The sequence below is a fragment of the Oxyura jamaicensis genome, chromosome 4 (genome assembly GCF_011077185.1).
Source record: "Oxyura jamaicensis isolate SHBP4307 breed ruddy duck chromosome 4, BPBGC_Ojam_1.0, whole genome shotgun sequence".
NCBI lineage: Eukaryota > Metazoa > Chordata > Aves > Anseriformes > Anatidae > Oxyura > Oxyura jamaicensis.
The window spans coordinates 21,129,923-21,147,082 of NC_048896.1; the positions used below are offsets into that span (position 1 = coordinate 21,129,923).

The window sequence follows — 17,160 nt, forward strand, 5'->3', positions numbered from 1 at the left end:
GAAATATCTTTCAGCTGATGAATGTCAGCAGTGAATTAACTTTCCTCTCCCCTTGAGCACTTGAATAATACAAGTAGGTCATCTCCATCGTGTGTGTCTGCAATTTTTCTTTTACTTTCTCTTCACCTCTTCTTTATTTGAGATAGTGGAAAATAGGAGACGATTGACAAGTCTGACCAATAGGTCTGGAAATTAGATCATAAATTCTGAGTACACTTGGAACAATTTTCTAATCCCTTAACACATGAACCACTTTTCTTAGACAATCTCTAAATATTAGAGTAAGTGTAATTTTACATAACCCACCTGTTTTTGCAGGACTGTTAACAGATCTTGTTGTAATAAAAGTAGTAGCAAAATTGTTACCATAGCTTCATACATATATATATGTATTTCTTTTAGGCCAAATCCCACAAAATATTACAGTTAGTCTTGCAAGGGCATTTATATTCCTTGTTTGTTTCTACATTTGGGAAAGTGTGGCAACATTCTTCTTTTCTTGTTGAGAACAGTAACTGGAAAGAAGCTGCCTAGTAATTCCTGCAGTTTGAGAGATGTTGTCTCTGGGTGGACAGAAGCCTTCTGAGATAGCAAGAAAAGTCCTTGTAAGCACTCCCTTTCTTTTGCAGACCATTGTGCAATTCAACTGGAGAAGGTTGCTTCCTAGCATGATGCTTGGTGGGGGTGGGGTTGGGGGGTTATAACCCTCTCTTTCTTGATCCCTGGTGAGAGGTCCTCAGACATAAAAATGGAATGAAAGAGGATTATAACTGCTTCCAGACATGAGGTAGTAGTGATCTAGGGATATCAGACCCCTACAGTAGTCATGTCAAAATGGCCAAAAAGGGGTTCTTGGAAAGTTCAGCTGTGCAAGTATAGGATACTTAGTGGGGTATTTGCTCAGTGGTACTGATTTGATAAGGACTCCCAGTGACTGCAGCAGCATCACAAGGAAGAAAGGTGAAGTTGGCTGAGTGATGATTGCATTTGGTCTAAAATAACCCAGTCTCTAGAGGCTCTGTAGCCAGCACTCTCAGCTTGAAATAGGAATTCGTCTGGAGAGCATAAACCCTCACTCTGTGTCTTCTTTGGACTGTTTCTTTTACACAGTACTTGGTATTTTTATTATTTTGCAAGGATGTATTGAGAACAGAGTGGTGGTCAGGACAAGCCATTTAATTTCAAATGGTTTCAGTAGTTTGACAATAGCAGTTTCATAAACTTAAAACAATTTCCCTTCTTATTAGCAGACTTTGAGACTGGTTGTACACGTTTCTTACTGCTTTCATCGTGCTTGTTATTACTCTAATTCACATGTATTTTCCCAATGATATGTACTATACCATGTAGGACGTGCATTTGAAAAGTGGTATTACCACATTTCTTTAGAGAAATGAAGGGTATGCATGTACTAACATTTTTTTTCAAATAAAGAAATATAAAAGAAGGAAATATCATTGAATGCAGTTCACAAATTCTCAGACAGGTTTGCAGGCCAGCTGAGTCCTCTTGAAGATTCTTTCCACCTAATTTCAGCTGGTAAGTGGGCCAGGAGAGATTTCCAGTTCTTAAACAAACAATTTTAAGTTACTTTTGAGGAGGGTGAAAAGCAAATTGAAAGGAAATAATTCAAGCCTGGTATGAAATGGAAATTGCAGTAATGTGTCTGAGAAACTACTTTTTTCCTTTCTGTACTTGTTTATGTATTTTAGAGTAAAATTAGACTGGATTAGATTTGGGGGCCTCTTGTATTTCCTTCTCCTTACAACAGATTACATTCTAGTGACTGAAAAATATAGCAATACTGACAGCCTTTTTTCTCAGGGTGAGATGGATATCAACCAGCTGGTGTGGACGGAGTTATGTGTCCCTCCGAAACCAAACCTATTTCAGAACAGTGGCCTCCAGGCTGTTTTTCTGTTACAAACAAGAAAAGCTTGGGCCTCCAGCCACATTATTTTTAGCTGTTTAATTCTGCATATAAAGTTATGTATCTCCAGGGCACAGACTGCTCTAGTAAGAAGAGGTATGCTTTCAACAGCCTTGACTCCCTTGATATGGACTCTAGTGGGTGATACATTTTCAAAACAGGTCTGAAGTAGGATTTATGAGTTCATATTGACAGCTGAGCCCAGCAGTGCTCTGTACAATTGAGTCTTGATCAAATTCAGAGTTGGGTCATTGGAGGCCTTCAGACTACCTGCATCACCAGACTTTCTGGGGAAATTATTACACCTATTTATTGGGCAGGGTGCAGAGCCAGTTTTTCAATGTTAATACAGTTACATAGTTAATACAGGCACAAGAGCACCAGGACTTGAACCAAGGTGCTCTAATCTGCTGTCCAAAGGAAAAACCTTCTTGTTATTCTTTGAGTTATCTGAAACTCCTGAATCAAATATCTGGGTTGGTTGTGTTCTTCTTGGCATATTAGCATTTTGTTTGCCCTAGTAATTGATATTAATTTGTTGTGGTTTAACCCGGCTGGCAGCTAAACACCACACAGCCGTTCGCTCACCCTCCCCCCTCCCTCTCTGGGATGGGGGAGAGAAACGGGAAAGTGAAGCCTGTGAGTTGAGATAAAGACAGTTTATTAAGATAGAAAATAATAATGATAATAATAATAATATGTACAAACAAGTGATGCACAATGCAATTGCTCACCACCTGCTGACCGATGCCCAGCCCAAGCCCGAGCAGCCGGCCCCCCCACCCCAGCTAGCCACCCCTATATATTGTTTAGCATGACGTCAGATGGTATGGAATACCCCTTTGGCCAGTTTGGGTCAGCTGTCCTGGGTCTGTCCCCTCCCAGCTCTTGCTGCACCCCCAGCCTGCCCGCTGGCAGGACAGAGTGAGAAGCTGAAAAGTCCTTGGCTTAGTATAGGCAGTGCTCTGCAGCAATTAAAACATCAGCATGTTATCAGCACTCTTCTCATCCTAATCCAAAACATAGCACCCTACCAGCTACTAGGAGGGAAAATAACTGTCCTAACTGAAACCAGGACATAATTGAAAGGAAAATACAAATATTTATGAGCCTCAAAGCATTTTGCTGAAGATAATTCTGGAAATTAAAGAAAATTAAAGCAGGAAGATAGTTCTGGAAAGAATCCAGAAGATAATCCAGAAGATAATTCTGGAAATTAAAGCAGGATGTGGCCCTCACCATCCACGAAGAACTGGTTGGTGACCTGCTACGGCACTTGGATGTGCACAAGTCGATGGGGCGGGATGGGATCCACCCAAGGGTACTGAGAGAACTGGCAGAGGAGCTGGCCAAGCCACTATCCATCATTTGTCAGCAGTCCTGGCTATCGGGGGAGGTCCCAGCTGACTGGCGGCTAGCGAATGTGACACCCATCTACAAGAAGGGCCGGAGGGCTGACCCGGGGAACTACAGGCCTGTCAGTTTGACCTCAGTACCAGGGAAGCTCATGGAGCAGATCCTCTTGGGAGTCATCGTGCGGCACTTGAAGGGCAAGCAGGCGATCAGGCCCAGTCAGCATGGGTTTATGGAAGGCAGGTCCTGCTTGACGAACCTGATCTCCTTCTATGACAAAGTGTCGCGCTGGGTGGACGAGGGAAAGGCTGTGGATGTGGTCTACCTTGACTTCAGCAAGGCTTTTGACACCGTCTCCCACTGCATTCTCCTCAAGAAACTGGCTGCTCTTGGCTTGGACTGGCGCACGCTTCGTTGGGTTAGAAACTGGCTGGATAGCCGGGCCCAGAGAGTTGTGGTAAATGGAGTCAAATCCAGTTGGAGGCCAGTCACTAGTGGTGTCCCCCAGGGCTCGGTGCTGGGGCCGGTCCTCTTTAACATCTTCATCAATGATCTGGACGAGGGCATTGAGTGCACCCTCAGTAAGTTTGCAGACGACACCAAGTTAGGTGCGTGTGTCGATCTGCTCGAGGGTAGGAAGGCTCTGCAGGAGGATCTGGATAGGCTGCACCGATGGGCTGGGGTCAACTGCATGAAGTTTAACAAGGCCAAGTGCCGGGTCCTGCACCTGGGGCGTAATAATCCCAGGCAGAGCTACAGGCTGGGAGATGAGTGGTTGGAGAGCTGCCAGGCGGAGAAGGACCTGGGAGTGATAGTGGACAGTCGGCTGAATATGAGCCAGCAGTGTGCTCAGGTGGCCAAGAAGGCCAACGGCATCCTGGCTTGTATCAGAAATAGTGTGACCAGCAGGGCTAGGGAGGTGATTGTCCCCCTGTACTCGGCTCTGGTGAGGCCGTACCTCGAGTACTGTGTTCAGTTTTGGGCCCCTCGCTACAAGAAGGACATGGAGGTGCTTGAGCGGGTCCAAAGAAGGGCGACAAAGCTGGTGAGGGGCCTGGAGAACAAGTCCTACAAGGAGCGGCTGAGGGAGCTGGGCTTGTTCAGCCTGGAGAAGAGGAGGCTCAGGGGCGACCTTATTGCTCTCTACAGATACCTTAAAGGAGGCTGTAGAGAGGTGGGGGTTGTCCTGTTCTCCCACGTGCCTGGTGACAGGACGAGGGGGAATGGGCTAAAGTTGCGCCAGGGGAGTTTTAGGTCAGATGTTAGGAAGAGCTTCTTTACTGAAAGGGTTGTGAGGCATTGGAACAGGCTGCCCAGGGAGGTGGTGGAGTCACCATCCCTGGAAGTCTTCAAAAGACGTTTAGATGTAGAGCTTAGGGATATGGTTTAGTGGGGACTGTTAGTGTTAGGTTAAAGGTTGGACTCGATGATCTTGAGGTCTCTTCCAACCTAGAAATTCTGTGATTCTGTGAAATTATCAGAATGTTTTGAATATATCAAAATGTTTTGAATAGTTAATGATGCTCTTCTACATAATTTGTTTCAGTCGTGCTTTAACATCACAGTCTGTTGGTGCAACAGTTTTCTTTCTAATTCATTTTAATAGTGACAGTTACTTAGTTTGTTAGAGTGCTGCTGCTTTTGAGAAACCAAAGTGCCTATCAGGGCATTTGGGGTTAACTTGTGGAACTGAATTAGTGTTAATAGCAGCTTCACATCCATGGGCTGGTTTGTGTAACATGTTAAAGCCTTTCCTGTTATTGACAGCAAACACAATGTCATGCAATGTATCTGTTTGAAAATGCATCATCACAATTCTATTGATGGGGACCCTGCAATTTCTCTATAGCATATAAACAATGGACACCTCCCAAAAAACTAACAAACAAAACCAAAACAAAACAAAACAATAACAACAAAAGCACACCATGTCTGATGCATTTTTCTTCCCTGTAAGTAGTCATCAACTAAATTACTGGAGCATTTAAACTCCTACTTTAGCTGCTTGATTTTGAATGAGTGTAAGAACAATAGCACATTTGCTGGAAATTTTTATTTCCATCATTCTGAGACTATTTGTAAATTCAGCAAGATAGATCTAAATAACTTCAGATGGTGGTAGTGAATAAATGGGGACTTAAGTGCTTACAAAGCTTCTAGTCGTAGTGGTGTCCTTTTCCATGGTAGACAAATGCCTAGAGCATTGCCTTCTACTATTAACAGTATTTTACATTAAATTTAGGAAAAGGCACCTTTTCTAACATTTTCTAGTATTTTTTGGTCTATTTGTATAGTGAGTCATGTCATGAAATCAAGACCTTTCTTTCACTATCCAGTAATCGAAGGCAAGAGAAAACAACTCCATGTGAAACAAAATGTAAAGGCTAAGAGCACTTCTGATGCAACATATGCAGGTTTACCAGTTTGGCACATGATATTTTTGTACGTCTGGTAGGTTTCTTTACTACTTTTACAAGTACTTGAAAACCTAAGTAGATAGTATATTCAAATAAGATGGTGCTGTTACCACAGCATTCCATTAGACTCTCTACCAGTCACAGTAGCCCCAAATTGCTGAAGCAGCATGTGGAAATATAACCATCTTAATGCCACTATTAACAGGGTTTATTCTTGCAATAAGGCAGAATTTATTTTTGTTATGGTGTATCATTGTTGTCCCATGTGATGTCCAGCACGCAGTTTCTGTGGGATGGTCTAACTCAGAATCAGAACATGGCAGGGCAGAAAGAGGTAGCAGTCCATGTGGACTGAACAATCCCTTAAAATTGCATACTGAGACATGTCCAGCCTGCCCACAGCATCTTCCTCACAGTGTAAAGGAAGAGGGGCCCCTCTGAGGATGTCTTCATGCAATTTCTTTGGTCCTTGCAACTCTTTGAGGGAGCACTGTGCCCCTCAGTACCATTTTAATTGGAATCGTGGGTTACATTTTTATATAGGCACTACAACGTTTTAGAGCATCTTTTGTTTTAGTTATTCCAGTCCCTGTCTCTTAGTGGTGGGTTTTCAGGAAGTCATGACTGCAGAAAGGTAAGCTGTGACCTAAACTCAGGTGCGCTATAGATAAAGTCACTCTTTAAATGGGAAAAAAAAAAAAAAAAAAGTTGTTTTGAAAGCTAAATGATGTGCAGAAGACAATTGTTTGTGCAGCCTAACACGTTCATTGTCAGAGCTATTAAAGAGAGACTGCAATATGAGTCAGGAAACACATTAGCCATGGCCTGGTAAATATAAAAATATATGAGATTAAGGATTTAGTTTTATAGCTTCCGCCATCTTGCCAAGCTGAAAAGCAGTCTAATTGCAATTACTACAGACAGTGTTTCTGAATGTACGGTTTCCCCATGCATGCACCAACAGCAGTGTAACTGTCCTCAGCCTTTTAAAAAAGTAGTTCATTTGTTAATTTCCCAAGCGCTAACCTGTGGGGATGAAACACATGTATACATTTTTTTTTAAGTTTTAATATATGTTTTGATTTAAAAAAAAGAAAAGTAAATAAATGGAAGGAAAGTAATTAACCATACTTCCTAACAGAAGTATTGTAAATTATTTTCATGCCAAATACTAAAATCATCCTTATGGGACAAACATTCCTAAGATAACATTGTGTTTTAGTGTATAGCTGTGGAAGAACTACTTTCTACTACCAAGAACTACTTTCTACTACCAAGTAGAAAGTAAGTCTGGAAGAAGCCAAGCTAAGTTCCTCCAAAATGTTTGCTGTTCTTTTGCTTTGTAGATACTTTTTTAGAATTTCAACAGGAGGTCTGTCAGGGGTTGTATTTTATTTTTGGTTTTTATTTTATTTTAAGCTCTATTATAATAGTTAAAATATGAAGCCAGACATGCCTAAAAGACCTGAAGTATGAAAAATGGAAGCCCCCTGAGACAAAGCTTGTTTTGCTCTGCATTGGGAATGTTTACCAGGGATATAGATATAGCTTATGTGCTATAATTTTTTATTTCATCTTACTGCTCCCTGCTTCCTTGTATTGACAAGAAAATCAAGTTCTAAAGCAGTGAAAGGGATATTATGGGTATGTCAGAAAATGATTTTATACTAGCCCCCTATGCTTCCGGCCTTTAGAAACTGAAGTATAATCACTTCAAAAGCATAAAGGCACAAGGTCATCTCTGGGCTGGTTTTGTAGGTCTATCTTCAATCTTTTCCCTTCCCAGAGCTAATGTCTGGTGTGATTATGCCTCTGGCTGGTACTTCCAGAGTTAGAAACATGCAGTGTGTTGGCCATAGGAAAGTCACATGTGGGCCAGAGACAAAACTGTTGGAGTGAATAGGGATTTATTAGGACTGGTAACAGCTGGAGGTTTTCACTTGTTTTTCCAAAGAAAGTAAGATAACCCTTTTGTCCACTTTTTAGAATCTCTTTTTTTGTTGCTTTCATACCAGTAGATGTCTGCATTTATAACTCAGATTTGTAAACTTGGGAGGAAAGTGCAAGCTTGTGATATCGACCCTTTGATTAGTGACTTAAGCCCCTTAAAGTGTCAGCCAACTGCAGCTGTTTTAAAATGAAGGAGACAGAAACAAACTTGTTGGGGTGTGGGATGAGAAACAAATCCATATCCATTGGTCCCTTCTGCTTCATTTTGTCAACTGGCCATTTTCTTCAAGTGCTTTTTAGGTCAATCCCTTGGAACACTTATGACTAATCTCCAACAGCTTCAAATCATTACCAGTCATATATCAAATGCCTGTGCTACTGTATCAGCCTAAAAGCTACTGTAGTACAAACGAACCTTGAAAAAAGGGCTGACTCAAATAGCTATGTAATTCCCCATGGGTTTAATAGCACCTAGCACTTTTTTCTCTGGTGAGGAAAATATCTCACCGGAATTTTGCAAGAACCTCAACATTTTTGTTTTATATTTCAAAATATTCCAACACTTAGTGACATTATTGTATTTTATGTTCCTTTACCTAATTTAGAAATAGAATGGAACCTTCTTCCTTGGAGAACTAAGGAAGGCTTTTATGGAGGATTGGAAAATATTTGTTGTTGCACTTGGAACAAGCCCTTAGCTTAACTCTTTTGTAACTTGTGAGCAGAGAGTTGGTTCATCATGTGTACTGAGTTCAAGTCCTGTATGAAAATTTCAGCTGAGTTTCTGATAAGAATTATTCTTTCTAATCTGATTATCATGCTGACTATTGTATTTAACTTCTAAGCATTTTATACACTTACATAGCAAAAGACTTACAGAAAAACCTAGCTGAAGGATTTTCTGATATTCTTTTGGATGCTACTTGAACATTCCTTGCCACACCAGAATTGCGATGCATTTGTGTAGGTGAGGGTTACAAAAGAAGAGGCATGGTTCTTGAGAAACTGAGGAATACTTCTGCAAAAGGTTTCACTCAGCCATCACCCCTAGTTGCTTAACAATAAAGTCCAACCATTGCTTTATCACATCAATTAAAATACATAATACCCATGGTTTTTTTTCATAAATCTGTGAAATGAAGACCAGAAAATGTTTTAAAGGTTTTTTTTTGTTGGTGGTGTTTTTGTTTTTGTTTGTTTTGTTTGTTTGTTGGTATTTGTTTCTTGTTTTTTAACTTTGGGGGAAAAAGAAATTTGCAAGTAGTTGTCATTTGTTGATTGACTTTTGAAAGCGACTCGTGACTCCTTGTACTGTGGAAGGATTTATATGCTACCTGTTAAATGTCCCCAAAATTTGGATCATTGATGTTATGCTGAATTTTTTAACAAACTTTTAAATTTAAATTTCAGCCAATGGTACTAGAGTATGTAAAATGGACAAGCAAGGTATATTAAAAATAATAATAATAATAATAATAATAATAATAATCGCTATCTATTCTTCCAAATTCTTCAATTTCTAGAAATAACCCTTCTAATTTTTCATCACTATCTGCCTTTCTTATGAGACCAGAAGCACAGATGTCAAAGTCATTTAGATAAGCCTTTCTTGCAGTATTTCTGAATTGTAGAGAAGAGAGAAACATTGATAGTCTTTCTGGAAAGAATGTGCTTTTAAGGTTAATTGGACAGCTTTTCAGAATCAAAAGTTTCAGTTCTTTTTCTGTTTAGTTTCACACCTGTGTATTTCCACCACTTCCAGTGAATTATTTCTTATCTATACAGGAACTGGAATTAGAGTTAGTCCACTCTAACTGAGGAAATAGCACATATTAGTACCTGTTTGTGGAGTACATATTCAGGCTGAGCAATCTTAAATTTTATTTATCATGACTTACCTAATATGAGAGAGTTCATGAAACAGTGTTAATATACTTCATTATGTCTTTCTTAACTGCATCTTTTATTTTCTTTGCCTTTAGGGTGAACCTGGTTTGCCTGGTATAGCAGGAGAGAAGGGAGCAGCGGGACTTAAGGTTAGTATTGAAAATGGATTAAAAACAAAAGCACATGGTAAGTGGGTGCATATACATTACAGTCATGCTTTCCAACTTGTGTTTATATTCTGACTAGCTTTTAATGATCTGCTCACTCCAGTGATCTGTGCTGTAAGAGGCTTTACACATTTCACCATAAGGAAGCATTATCTTCTGCTGTGCATAATTCCAGTCAGCGGCACTGACGCATATGTATCCACTGCCAAGTGAATGTAATATGCCTGCAAGTGTTTGGGAATTTGGGGACCTTTTATAGAAAGGCTTTGTTTATACTCCTTACAATGTGTCTCACGCTTCTTTTCAAGAGCTACTGTGGTCAGTTCTTTGATGAAAGTCAGAGTTAAGTCTTAAGCCCTGATCCTGCTATTATAGAAGTTAGCAACAAACCACATTAGGAACATGTCTGGGCCTGTATTTGCTCTATCAAAATGTTTCTTTGCATTTACGTTATTGTTAAAATATTTTTTTTTCTTCCTGCTCTTTTAATATTGAACTAGTGAAATAGAACATAAAGCTTATGATAACTTTGTTTAAAAGAAAACTCAAAATATGCAAGACGATGTGATCTGTGGGCCTCCTGGAACGGGTAGTGCTAAATGCTAATCCCACCAGCTGTGAGTGTGCATCTTGGGTGCATATGTGCTCCTCAGCTGATTCTGTGCATCACACTGCTGCTGACGGACACTCAGGGCAGGCTCTTCACATTTACTGACTGGCGGCTTGTCCATCAGGGATGAAAACAAACCATTTGGGAGCATGACCTTTTCTTACGTTGCATACAGAAGAAGCCAAATGGTAATGGTAGATGCTTAATTCATATTCACAGCTGCAATCTTTGAGTTGCCTAGCGACCACCAGCTATCAGAAGGGGCAAAGATGAGGCAGAGTGCATTTCTGAGCCAAAATCACAGAGATGAGCTGTCAGGGTCATGCTCAGTGTGCAAAAGTGCATTTGCCATTGAGCCAGTTTCTCAAGCAAGTTATAATTACAAATAAAGGCTATAAGCCATCTTTTTGTTACACAGAATGTCAGGAGCAATAAAGACTCGTTGCTTTGAATCAATTATGAATTATATTGAGACACTTAAGGCTTTCTGTTTCTTACTTGGAGCCTTCTAAGCCATTAATAGAATCATAAGACTTTCCCCTCATATTCAACCTTTGGATTTTTCCTTTATTTATTCCCAAAATAAGGAGAACTAAATGCAGAAGTTATTTCTGTCACAGTAGGCCATCCCACAAACATATATGCCTGTTTGTCAGGGTTTAATCTAGAACCAAGGAGGAAGAAAACTTAAAAAAAAAAAAAAAACAAACAAAAAACTTTTCATTAAAAAAATCTTTTAAAAATTATGTCAAAAATACATTGTCTGTTGAGTTCTATTAAATTGTCTTATTGCTTATAGATTTATTTGGATTTTGTCATTTGATACAGTGTCATCAATAGTGACATAATAATACTAACTTTCAAATTTTGCTCATGTTAGTAACTTACGACTTCTTTGCTCCACTTACTTCAATCAGGGTGACCCTGGAGAGAGAGGAGAAAAGGTGAGGCATATTTTGCTTCCTTTGTTGTTCTGTTTTTTGAAAACTGTCACTGCACTGATTCAGAGTTTGCAAAAAATGAATGCAGCTACAGCCTACAACTTGACACTCATTGTGCAGCTTTTGCTAGTGTCAAATAACACTAATACAAATTACTCCTTCTGGGATTACTGTGGTGGGATTACTCATGCAGAGCAGTGGTCATGTGTTAAAGGCTGGACAGTTGAGCAACACTGCACCTAACCATGACTGTTAGCATCAGAAAAAGATGAGTCTGTTAGAATAAATGCAAATGCCAAACATTTCTTGCAACTTGGTTTTGATGCTCTGTTACTGATGGGGAGTAAATCAGTTAGGTAACAGAGTGATAATTACACAGAATCCACAAAATATACGGTCATGCAGAGAGGAGACAAGCTCCATGCTGCAAAACGTGGGTGCAATTCTCCCCTTTCAGGTAAAGTTGCTGGTAGGAGCACCCATGTTAGAGTAAATGCTAAGTGTGAGTCAAGCCTCTGCAACTCTGCAAGGACAGTCTGAGAAATGCTGGAAGCCTTGTCTTGAGCAGGAATCTGTACACAGGCTCATCTCCTGTCAGTAAACTGACACATGCTTCTTTAAAAAGTAAGCTGCTTGTACTCAGGTGCTATTTGCTCTTGAGAAATGCTTGCCTATGCAGCTTCAATTTGCAGCTGCAACTGAATTTCACTTTCAGATCTGTGAAAATCCGTCTAGTAGCAGCTGCAAGCATGCTTTGTAAAGGCAATTCGCATACTCACAGGAACATCATAAAATTAATCCAGGGATGTCTTGAAAGTGTATACCCCACATGTAGAAGTATGTAATTGGGAATCTCTTCATGAAATCATTACTTTTGTTAAAATCGTATTTTTAAAGGAACTCCAGGGATCCCTTGTTTGTTTTCAGATACAAAGGAAATATAACAACAAATTCTAACATATTCTGGATTTCTGTTACTTACAATCATGATGTTTCCCTGTAGTCATCTATTGTCTTTCTCTAAAAAAATGTAACTGTAAATGTCCTCTATGTGCTTTATCATGTCAAATGGACTTGGAATATCAAGTTGCTAGAATAACAGTTGCTAGACTGTTAGCTAGTTCCCCTTGTGTTAGTGACTGTGGTATACAAAACTTTCTCTGTTACAAGTCCTCTGAATGGAATTCTACATTAAGGTTTTCAAAGCAATATGACAGGTGTTGAATGAGTATTGTTATTTAAATATTACTACTGGTTATCTGACAAAGACCTAGAGGAATGTTTTTAGCATATTTAGTCAATATTTATCAATACTTTTGGCATTTTAAATATTTCTCGCACTCAAGTCCCACAGACATTTTTGGCCTAAATCTTCACATATAGCAGACCTTTTCTTGTACTCTGGTCTTACCATATGGCTGAATTAAAAATAAGGGGTATTTTTATAGATAAAAATTTTGAAGTGTTTCTTTAAAAAGTTGTTTATAAAATAGGGAATGTCTATCCAGCCATAAAGAATTTGTCTGAATATCATTTTTTAATATTAATATATAGAATTTATTTAGCAATAACGACCATTTTGGTGGCTATTTGAATGAGTGGAATTAGAAGTTTTTCTGGTTCATGAATCATTCATGGCAGTACTTCAAACTCAAAGAGTTTATACCATACACCACTTGAGAATCCTAATACTAAGTAATAGGATTGGGTAACTGTGAACTGAATTTGATAAGGTGTGTTTAGGTGAGTGTCTCTGTTGGGAAAAAAATATGTACTGGTAATTCAAAATGCTGAACCATCATGAAATCATTACTTTGTTGCTAAACCATGATGAATTGGGCAAGTCTGTAGGCTATACCAACAGGAAGATAGTTATTTGATAGTTTCTGTGTTTCTGAGGATCTGTGGAAAAGGTTTATAGGGAAGACTATATTCAAACAACAGATGTAGCAGCTATAAAACCCACACTTCCTGACCATGTCATAGAGAGATTGACATGATTAACAGAATTAGCTTGCTACTCATGGTTGAATGCTGACTTCTCTCTGCATGCTGTGTGCTTACATAAAATCATTAATAAAATACATGCATTTTAATTATAGGGTGATGCTGGAGAAAATGGACCAAAGGGTGACACAGGAGAAAAGGTACGCTTTGTATTGATAGAGAATAAAATGTGGTGTTGGCATGCTTCAGTCTAAACAACTAATTAAAATAATAATTTGATCAAAAGGAAAATGTGTTTTAAACTTTCTTGTAAATATGTTGAACATCTGACTGGGCTCATTCTTATGAACAGCAGAAAAAAGGTCACTGTTCTGTCCAATTAAGTACAAAATTCCTGACTTTACGCAGCAGCAGCTTTAGTACAGAATATATCAGCATCAGTACTCCTCTTAGCAGATATGTGCAATGTACAGAAACTTTGGACACAACCTGCAAGACTGTTGATATTGTGTCTGGTAAGTTACATCCACTTCAGATATATCCTAGCTGTTCACATTTCCCACTCTCTGTTACCTGCAAAGAAAGGGACTAAACCAATATGGTATCATGGTAGCTAACTTCCTTCCAAGCAGCCAGCTGGACAAATGAGAGTTGAAAATAAAAACTACATTTTATATATTTTTTAATGGGTGATATCAGTAATAATGTCACTTAAAGCCTTGTTAGTTCACTGGTGCAAAGTACCAACAGGTAGTAGTCACTGCAGAGTATAAGTTGTTAAAATTCTATTTTATTTAGTTTTTTCTTTTGCTTTATTTTATGTGAAGATCATTCTGTCTCTACACGAAAGATCAAAATTGAACTTGAGTTTTTAAATGTGTTTTATATATAAGTCAAGAGTCTTTATTTTAGCAGTCAGAACAAAGCCTGTGGAGCACAGAAAGAAGGGTCAGTCATAATGGTCTCTAGCCACATAATCTTACCTATTTATGATGTATCCTTTTGAGTAGATGTTGTACATGGCTTATTACCACCAGTTTGGAATGCATATGCTTCTAAAAACATTCAGTTCACCCTACACTTGGGCAGAAGCACAAAAATTTATTGTGTCATTCTCATTTCCCCCCGGCCCCCATGTTTAATTGCATAACGACCTCAGATCAGCGTATACTGCAAGGAGTTGTTTATGACAGATTTATCAAAATGCTGGTAAGGAATACATGCAAATCTCTCAGGCTCTATAACTTGGAAACAGTATTAAAGAACAAAAATATATTATAGGGCATATTCTAAAATCAGATCTTAAAAATAGTCATTAGGTTTAAGAATAGTCAAGTTCTTTGATTCCAAAAGTTCATTTAAATAATACTTCATTTACAGTCCTGCTTATTAGCCCAGATTAAAATCTCAAAAACCTTATTTAGTTACATACACAGGGTATTCCAATAAAGTCTTCTTAATCCACTTTTATAAGATTTAAGAGCATAATCTCTAGGCAAATATGAGATTTTTATTCAGACTTAGTCCTGCAGAAAGTAAACAGGAAGTTTATAATCAGCCTGGGAAGTCAAGTGTAGCTTTCCTTGTTGCTTTGTTATTTTATCAGCTGTGAGAGTAAGCCTGTATCCATTAGTATGCCCATGATGCACTGTGGTCTGCAGTGCACGCATCTCCTTGCTTGGGATCTTGTCTAATGAAAAGAAAAAAAAAATGTTTCCCTCTTCTAGTGAGAGATCCTTTCTTCATGGGTGTAGTTTTTTTAACATTTCTGTATTTAATCAGTTTGTGATCAACTTGTGGAAAGTGTAGGTCATCAGGAGATTTCTTATATTTCTGTATCTAAAGAAATTTCAATAAATTTGTTGGACTTCACAATACAGAAGTCTTCCATCTCCTCAAGGTTTTTTGTAAGTTTTACAGGTGGTGTGGTGACACAGAAATACATCCTGTTTGCATGGAGTGCGTTGCTCTAATAGTGATGGGCTGGCATCCACTGCATGAATTCTTAGGACAGAATAAGCAAAACTGTGGTTTAGTTGAACCCCCCCCTCCCCCCCCCCCCATTTTCCTTGCCTGCAAGGCAATGTGCCACTCAAAAAATATCCAGAACTTGTAGCAGAGCTGCAGCTTAATTGTTCCAAAAGATACCTCTGCAAACAGCACTTTGCTAGAGAGCTCAGAAGGGTGTATTTTGACAGATAATATAGGAACAAGAATTAAACATGGTGTCATTACATTTGCACTGCTTAGCAAGGATTGTGTTCTTTCCTGCTGTTCATCGCAGGGGAAAGATTTTGCTACATGATAATTGAATATAATTCAGGCATGAATTTGTCTAGCAATTATTAATCATGTTAGTGATAGAGGAAATAAGAATGTCTATTACAGCCACATTTAATTAATATGTTCACAAAGCCTTGATTTTTTTTTTCCTGCATTTTTTTGCTTTCTTGTTTGCACTTTTTTCACTTGCCATGATCATCTCAAAGAGTTAAATTTACTGGACTGTTTTGCTATAATGCAGAGTATCAGAGTAGCACAGTGGCATTCCCTTTGTGTTTTCCTCTGGGTATTTTCTATTGGGGCAAGAGTTTAACATAGAAAACTGTCCTTTTTTGGTGTCTTAAAAGAAGCAGATGGAATCAAGTCCCAGCAAATTTCACAGCCCAGCCTTATTAATGCATTATGGCTTACACATGTCTTCTGCTATGTTTTTTCCCTACTATGCAACCTATGTCTTGTATTTAGGTAGCTCTGAAATGTCTGGGGCATGTGTTACATTATGGAACTTCATTACCAGATGAGAATTGACAGTTTTTGCCAGCTGAACACGTGCGGAGAGGAGTTCAAGACTTACTAAGTGTCCATTCATAAATATACCTTTTAAGAGAACTACTGGAGGTATTGTTCAGAGATGAGATAAGGCTAGTACTGGTTCAGTTCTCAGCTGTTCAAACACTTACATGTATGTCCCCTCCTTGGTCGGTAAAAAAGACATTTTATATAAGTAAATGCAGAGTCTATTATACTAAATTATCATGCCACATGTTTAAGAGATTTCATTCATAGAAAATTAAAAGCATTTCTTTAAAATATTAAATGGTGTTTCTGTGAGATAAATACTAAATATTTATTAGCATGGTTAGAGAGGTCAGGTGGCAACAATTTCAGACTTGGTTTTAGGAATTGGCTCCTATTTGTGCAATTAGTTTAAGTTTTCTTTCTACCCAGTAGATCTCAGAAACACAGGCTTGGGTACGTACTTCTTGACCTGTGATTTAAAAAGGAAACCATCTTTGCTGAGTTGTCCTACTTTGAAGACAGTGCCAATGACAGACTTGAGTTCTTATTCCTGGTTTTCTACTCTAGCTTTGGCTGCCGGAAATTACCAAGTATCTTTCTTGTGTGTGCATGTTCCCCTGCTAAAGTTTCTTCATTTCTAAGCTGTCTGACTCATCAGAGAACTAAGAACATGCTGTGCCGTATATTTTTCTTTAATCCCATATTAATTTTCATTCTTATGTGAAAATGGATTATAAATACTTTATAAATACTCTTATCTCCCCCATATCCATCATTATCCTTTAAAATATTTAAGTTGTGAATGTCTCTTACCAGTTGCTTTGCCAGTTTATAGCTATAAAAAGTCCTTGAAGCTTTGCAGTTGTACATGCTTGTAAGGGATATCAGCTGTATCACTCATGCATGTCTGTCAAGATGAGGCAGCTCAGGTTTCCAGACATGTATCAACCCTTCATAAAACTGACTTTTTATTTTTTTTCTTCACGCGAGAGCACTGCGGTAACTGTGTAGAGGAAATCTATTTCTCTTCTTCAAAAAGTAGTGAACATGTTACATGGTATCATTTAATTTTATTACACTGTTAAAAATATATATATATACCTAAAACAAATTTTAAACTATGACATTCACAGAATGAAAGCTTCAATGAACCACT

At 38.6% G+C, this 17,160-nt stretch overlaps 1 protein-coding gene across 1 annotated transcript in view; it reads left to right on the forward strand.

Annotated features, from left to right (window-relative positions):
- Window positions 1-17,160, forward strand: part of COL25A1 (collagen type XXV alpha 1 chain) — a 314,583-nt gene that overhangs the window by 239,108 nt on the left and 58,315 nt on the right. The window contains exons 13-15 of the mRNA XM_035324280.1: window positions 9,633-9,686; window positions 11,232-11,258; window positions 13,358-13,402. Of these exons, the coding sequence (XP_035180171.1) occupies window positions 9,633-9,686; window positions 11,232-11,258; window positions 13,358-13,402 (126 nt within the window). The remainder of the gene's footprint in view (window positions 1-9,632; window positions 9,687-11,231; window positions 11,259-13,357; window positions 13,403-17,160) is intronic.